The sequence below is a fragment of the Charadrius vociferus genome, unplaced genomic scaffold (genome assembly GCF_000708025.1).
Source record: "Charadrius vociferus isolate BGI_N301 unplaced genomic scaffold, ASM70802v2 scaffold56, whole genome shotgun sequence".
In the NCBI taxonomy this organism is placed as follows: Eukaryota; Metazoa; Chordata; class Aves; order Charadriiformes; family Charadriidae; genus Charadrius; species Charadrius vociferus.
Genome location: NW_009649057.1, coordinates 456739 through 463712, shown reverse-complemented (window position 1 = coordinate 463712; position 6974 = coordinate 456739). Strand labels below are relative to the sequence as shown.

Sequence of the window (6974 nt, the reverse complement as noted above, 5' to 3'; positions counted from 1 at the left end):
GGAGACCCCAGCACCGGGGTCCAGGCTGGTGGGCAGAGTTGTCCCACTGGGAGCTCTCAGTCTGTGCTGGTGGCCCGTGACACCCTGAAGACCATTACCAGGGGGTCACCCAGCTGAACCTGAGGAAGGGGTGACACAGCAGTGGGCACCAGAGGTCGAACCGGGGTCCCAACCCATGAGAGACAGCAGGGCTGCTTGAAGTGGGGCCAAACCCCTCCATGCACCGGCTGCACCGGTCGCCCGGCCTCCTCCTGCTCCCAGCTATGGGGCAGCAGCAGCTCCTGCCCCACAGCTGCCCCAGGAGAGTGCCCACGGGGTCAGGGTGGCACTTAACCTCTGGCTCCATGGGGCTGTGGTCGGCCTTGCTCAGGCTTGTGGGACCAGAGAGGTGATTTGGGATTAAAATCACGTCCTTTCTTCCCCCAGATCACAGCGCAGACGGGCTCCCGGCACCACCGAGCCAAACTGGATTGCACCCGGTGATCTGTAAGGTGAGATGCTGCGTCCCCCTGCTCCATCCCCAGGCTGTTCAAGACCACGCGGGGCCACCAAAAGTGCCTAAGCTGCCTCAGAAAAGGTTTTGTGTCTAATGGGATATTTGCCAGCAAATTCAAGCCATGAACACTATATATTTCTTTATTCGTAAAGGTGTTTGAAGTCCTTGAATTTACCCTTTGGCCACCTTAAATCTAGTTTCTAATCCCCAGCACAGTTAATCAAATCCACAGTGGTTTGAATTATGAGATGTCTGGGGGGGATTTATAGCTTGTATTGCTGATTATACCTTGACTTTATTATATTGCAAATATCTAACTTATGGTCACGGCTGAGATTTACAATCCTCAGGTAGGTGCTTAGGATAACTTTTACCAACTCCGGATGTAATTGGGGGTGACTGATGGGGCTGTCGCCACAGATAAACATGTAATCTGTAAAACGTTAATGCTCTTAAGACAGGGAGACAAGAGGCAGAATAGGTGAAAAGGGTGGGTCAGCTCTAAAATATATATATAATTGGGTATATTGCTGAGCAAGGCTCTGGGATGTCTGGTCTGGCTGGGGCCTTCCTGCCCAGGAAGGGGGTTTGGGCTTGTTTATGTCCAGAAAATACCAGGATTTAGATGTTTGTTCCTTCTTGCTCTCAACTGAAGGGTTTTAAGGTTTGGAGTAGCCCTGGGGAGGGGGAAGGGGTGATAAATAGAAACTGGGGTACTCACAGAGCTGATGCCTGCCTCCCCGGTTCGGCAGGGCTTTGTGCCTGCGGCTCTTGGGGACCTGACCGGTGGTTTCTCCCTTGGCTCAGAGGAGCAGTGAGTCGCAGGCAGGCGCGTCCCCCTCGGCCAGCATGACGAGCGAGGTGGTGGAGAACGAGTTTGAGTTTTACTCCAAGGCAGAGAAGTACTGGAAAGATGTGCCCGCCACGGTGGATGGCATGCTGGGGGGCTACGGCCACATCTCCAGCATCGACATCAACAGCTCCAGGAAGTTCCTGCAGAGGTTTCTGCGGGTAGGTGGCCCGGTGTGTCATGATCCCAAAGCCTCGTCCTTCTCGCAGCACAGAGCTGGGCTCTTCCCTCTGAGCTGCTCCGTGGGATCCTCCATTGCATGTGTGCTAGGAGACCATTGCCCTGCAATGGGTCCCCCTTACCTCAGCCCCATCCTGCTTGGTTGTCTCGTTTCTCCTCTGTGGGTAACTCGTGGTGGGATTCAGCCACTCATGGTTGTCATTCCAGGATGGTCCCAACCGGACAGGGACAACCCGCGCTCTGGACTGTGGGGCGGGCATTGGTCGGATCACCAAGCGGCTGTTGCTGCCCCTCTTCAAGACAGTGGACATGGTGGATGTGACAGAGGACTTCCTCACCAAGGCCAAGAGCTACCTGGGAGAGGAGGGCAGGCGGGTGCGCAACTACTTCTGCTGCGGCCTTCAGGATTTCAGCCCCGAGCCCAACTCTTACGATGTCATCTGGATCCAGTGGGTCATCGGTGAGGGTCGCTCGGCTTGCTGGGGTCTCACCAACCTGTCCTCCATCCATCTTCCCCCGAGGGGCAGGGTCCCCATGCAACGGGGACAGCTTTGGGCAGATCTTGAGGTCTGTGTGAAGAACGAGCATCACAGCATGGGTGGGAGGCTGGGTTGGGGACTGGTCCTCCATGGGCACTACAAGGGCATTGCATTGTGGGGTCTTTTTCCCCAAGCCCTCAGAGGCCAGGATAGAGGTGTGGGTTGGATGGAGTTGGATAGAGCCCATGGCACACAAGTTGGAGACCCCCAAGCTAAACCTTTCACCTGCAAATGGGTCAAATATTTGGCTGTCTGGATCAGGAGGGATCCCAACCAGTCTCCTAGTCTCTTCCCCTCCTATCATATGCTGCCTGGGGGTCCTGCCACGGTAACCCCTTCCCCTTCGCTCTCCCCCTCCAGGACATCTCACCGACAACCACCTCTCCGATTTCCTGAAGCGGTGCCGCGCTGGCCTGCGGCCCAATGGCATTGTGGTCATCAAGGACAACATGGCTCAGGAGGGCGTGATCATGGATGATGTGGACAGCAGCGTCTGCCGGGACCTGGATGTGGTCCGTAAGATCATCCGCCGAGCTGGGCTGCACCTCCTGGCTGAGGAGCGACAGGAGAACTTCCCCGATGAGATCTACCATGTCTACACCTTTGCCATGAGTGCCAGTGCTGGGAGAAGGTCTCTCCAGGGCCAGCCCGGAGCACGGGCCAGCACAGTGGTTCCTGCCAGGGCCGGGAGGGGTGAGGACCATGCCTTCACGGTAGGGTGGCGGACAGCGGCAAGGGTGTCGCGACTCCCTCTGGGGCTGGTGACAAGGACGGGGCTTTGTCTTCCAAGTTGCTGCTGTTTGTGAAAAAGAAGTGTTTGCCAAATACATTTTCCTGCTGTTGCACTTCTGCATGTGGGCTTTGACAGATGCAGTGTTGGCTTGATGCCACCTTTGGGGGCTCTGTAGACAGTCTCCTATGCAAGAGACACCCTCTATGGGCACCAGCAGGTTGCCAAGACCGCGGTCACACAGGGCTTCTGTTAGTGAACAGGAGCTCAGAGCACCTCTCTGAGGGTTAGGGCTCCATTCTTTGCTTGGGTGTTTGACCCTTTCCCATGCTTGAACTCGCTGCTGCTCACAGCAACAAGCTGGGTCAGGCAAACAGGAGAAATCTCTGCTATTTCCCTGCGGTGGGTGGGGGAGGCAACACCAGGTTCTGGGGCTTTGCGAAGGGGCCTCTCCTTTAAACCCATGAGCACATCTCCCACATGTGCAGCAGAAGAGGAGGTGGATGTAATCCTGGGTCCCCCACGTCCTCCTCCAGGGACAGGAGTAAGCCAGGCAAAGCCCTGCAACCCTGAGACTGAGCCGGTGTGCTTTGGGTGTTAACGGGGCATCTGCTCTGAGCTGCCTCCAGACCCCTCAGTCCGTTACCGCAGGCTCACAGTGATGCCCAGCACTTCCCGCTCACACGCTGCAACGCTACAGCTGCTCCCCCAACACCCCACACCAGCACCCGGCTTTGAAGACTCCCATCTCTTCCTTGGCCACATCCACATCATTTACCCAAGTCTGGCCACTGTCTCGTGCCAACCTAACCCAACACAACTTTGCCAACACTGGCCAAACAGCTTGCCAGGTGGGCGAGCAGACCCCAGCTGCAGCTTGTCCCTCCAGCTGGGCTCACACTCAATTCCTCCAACCCCACAGAGCCCTCTCCTCCACCCCATCTCTCCTGCAGAAGAAACAAGCCCCTTGTCATTATTATAAAAGGCCTCATTTAATTGCTTATTTCCCATTCCAGACACCAGGGGAGTATTTGATCACATTTATTTTTTTTTTAAATATCAATTCATCAAGACGCACAGCTCCACCTCCACGGGGTGGGAGAAGGGAAAACACAGATGCTGTCACGAAGGCAACGGGGGGAGACAACCCTTCTGCAGCCAAACTGCCAGTGAAGCCCAGATCCACCGGCTATAAACTGTACTTGCTTAGAATAGGTTTTTCCCTCTTTTCATCTTCTTCTGCTTTTGTCCCCCATGACAAACAAAAAACAAAACAACAGAAATAGGCGGGCTCAGCTCTGTGGCCAGTCTTTGGCACATCACGAAGAAGCAGATGCCTGAAAGGGGGAGCCAGACAACTGTGGCAAGCACCTCCATGTGCAGCCCCCAGAGTTTGCAGGTTCCAGTAACAGGTTGGAAGGTAAACCCCCGAGTCCTGCTGTGATTTCGTGTTCCTGGGAGGGAAGCACTGGAGACCAAGGTCCTGGGAGCAGTAAGCAAGGGCAAGAGCCGGAACACAGAGGGAGGCACAAGGCACTGGGCAGTTAGCTGCCCATTCCTCGTCCTTGCACAGGGAACACACCACGAAGCCAAGAAACATCCATTTGTCTGTTTTGGAGCCCAGCACCTCCGAGATGTCCTTGGTGGACGGTCCTCTGTGCTGGGAGGATGGGCTGCTCCCAGCAGAAACTCAGAGGGTGCCGAGCAGCCACTGCTGCCAGCCCCACTTCCCCTCACCCCCATCACGCTCCTGGTTTCAGAAGCCCACGAGTGAGGAGGACATCCACATGGAGATGCTGGACCTGCCTCCACCACAGCTGCTCCCACCATCAGGATTGGAGGCAGGAAACGAGGACACCGACACCAGCGCTCTCCTGGCAGAGGGAACACCTCTTCTCCCAGCACCCCGAGGCATCTCACGACTCCACCGCTCGCCTAAGGCACTGCTTCACCCACCCCAGACCCGGCAGGGCTGGAAAGAGAGAGGACAGGCTGCCTGTCCAGTCACACCACCCAAACTGCCCTGCTGGTCCTGCCCGCCAGGCCTTTTCTTAAAACCCACACAAACCAGCCCCCTGCCCCAGTATCCAGCTCCCCAATGCCCAGGGACTCTCTCAGCGCCCAGGGAGCCACAGGGCTCTGCCCACCTCCCCACGATGTGCCCCAGAGCAACGAGCCCTCCACAGACGTGTGTGCAATGTCATGCTCAAAAAACACACCCCCAAAACCCAGCAGAGACAGACACCGTGGGCAGCACTGGCCAAGCCATGGGCGTGCGGACAGTCCGCCTCTTGCGGAGAAAACCGGCTCAGAGCAGAGATTTGGTGGCTGTAGGCACAAGACGAGTGGAGGGGGCAGCTCCCCAATGCCCAGGGACTCTCCCAGCGCCCAGGGAGCCACAGGGCTCTGCCCACCTCCCCACGATGTGCCCCAGAGCAACGAGCCCTCCACAGACGTGTGTGCAATGTCATGCTCAAAAAACACACCCCCAAAACCCAGCAGAGACAGACACCGTGGGCAGCACTGGCCAAGCCATGGGCGTGCAGACAGCATGCGGACAGTCCGCCTCTTGCGGAGAAAACCGGCTTAGAGCAGAGATTTGGTGGCTGTAGGCACAAGACGACCGTGGAGGGGGGAAACAGAGAGGCATTAGTCAGGTTCAGAGGTCCTCGTGCCCGGCAGCAGCATGGTCAATGAGGAGGTACCACTTCAGCCTGTCTGGAAGAGGTAGAGCCTTGATTTTGACATCTACTGGCCACGGTTTAAGGCGCTGCCGGATAAACACCCTGCAGAGATGCTTCAATGCCTGTGGGGAGCGCTCCAGCTGCTTCAGAGAGCAGAAGAGAGTCCTGATCTTCTCCCCGTGGTACCTACAGCTGCTGGTGTTGACCTCAAAGTTGCTGGGCAGCTGGATGGCTTGTGAACTGGCCATCATGAGCTCCAGCAGAGTCTGACCCTTCTGGATGAGGTCTGTAGAGAAGCTGTCATCTTCAGAGATGCTGAGGTGCGAGCAGAGGCACTCAAAGACAATGTGGAAGCCCGACCAGCACGAGGGACCGTGGAGGGAGCAGTTGTAGGCAGCACCCGACTCCAGCAAGAAACGCAGCAGCGGGAAGTGACGTTTGAAGCTTTTGAAGCAGAGGTGGGTGAGGGACTCGGGGGCTGGGCACTCGCTGGGGTTGGCACCGTGGGCCAGCAGCAGCTGTGTGACACGAAAGCAGAAGCGATTGATCACCTGTGCCTCCTCGGTGCTGCTGCACACCATTTCTCCCAGCAGGAAAATGACGTAGGTGAAGACAGTGTCACCATCTTTGGTGGTGGCCCTGACATCCGCACCTGAAGGAAGGGACAGAGAACGTAACTGGCATTGCAGACAATGAGGCCAGGACAGCACCAACTCTGGCACTGCTGGGCTTTATTCTTACTCAAGTGGGAACATAAAGGAGTTGGGAGGGCATGCCCAGTGCTGCACAAAGACTCAGCCAGCACTAGAGTTAGAGAGGTTGTGTGTAGAGAGGGAAGAAGGTTGCCCTCACCTCCTTCCAACAGGAGACGGATGCTCTCGGTGTTGTGGATCTGGACACCATCACTGCTGGCCAGGGCGTGCAACAGCGCTGTCTTTCCTGCAATGGAGCAATCCGTCAGTCAGATGACAATAGGCCAACACCCCAAAAGGCACGAAGAAAAATAAGCCAACCCACCAACCAGATAGCCAAACATGGAGACAACCCTTCTCTTTCTGGCAGGCTTCCACTCTCCCCGTGATGCTGCACAGCTATGGGGACAGAGTGACAGGGCTGGTGGTGTCCCCAGTGGACACATGTGCCATGGCAGAGTGAGTTTTAGAGCACGTGAGCAGCCAAGGCTGTAAAAGCACAGCCCCATCCCATCTCCCATGGGCTGCACAGAGCTGGTTTCCACCCCCTTCTGCACCTGACACAGCCAAGATAGAAGGAGAAAACAGAGCACCAGGGAGGATCTGCAGCCTGCACCCAACTTCCAAACCACTTTGTAACCAGGGCGCATTTGCAGCAGCAAGCCGGAAGGACCGGGACTGCGTGCCCTTCTCTAGCCCACCCACAAGGGCCAGCTGCTGGGAGCACTCGTGCTGGGGGAGCAGACGGGGCACACGGACCGTTTTTGTCAGCTGCATTGACATTGGCTCCCAGCTGAAGTAGC

General features: G+C 56.7%; 2 protein-coding genes across 4 annotated transcripts in view; one reads left to right on the top strand and one right to left on the bottom strand.

The window, feature by feature from the left end:
* The first annotated feature begins 424 nt into the window (after positions 1–424).
* On the top strand, positions 425–2914 carry NTMT1 (N-terminal Xaa-Pro-Lys N-methyltransferase 1). Of its 3 annotated transcripts, none has more exons than XM_009888008.1 (4): positions 425–486; positions 1304–1507; positions 1734–1986; positions 2426–2914. In XM_009888008.1, the coding sequence occupies exons 2-4, from the start codon at positions 1346–1348 to the stop codon at positions 2869–2871; spliced, it is 861 nt and encodes a 286-aa protein (XP_009886310.1). In that variant the 5' UTR covers positions 425–486; positions 1304–1345; the 3' UTR covers positions 2872–2914. The 3 variants fall into 3 exon arrangements, with proteins under 3 accessions (XP_009886310.1, XP_009886309.1, XP_009886311.1); XM_009888007.1 differs by lacking the exon at positions 425–486 and adding an exon at positions 550–577 and having other exon boundaries at positions 1312–1507; XM_009888009.1 differs by lacking the exon at positions 425–486 and adding an exon at positions 550–577 and having other exon boundaries at positions 1306–1507.
* A 2540-nt stretch (positions 2915–5454) lies between these two features.
* ASB6 (ankyrin repeat and SOCS box containing 6) overlaps positions 5455–6974 on the bottom strand; it is a 3250-nt gene continuing 1730 nt past the window's right edge. Inside the window, 3 exon segments of the mRNA XM_009888005.1 lie at positions 5455–6131; positions 6332–6418; positions 6931–6974. The exon segment at positions 6931–6974 is cut by the window's right edge and continues 18 nt beyond it. Of these exon segments, the coding sequence (XP_009886307.1) occupies positions 5455–6131; positions 6332–6418; positions 6931–6974 (808 nt within the window).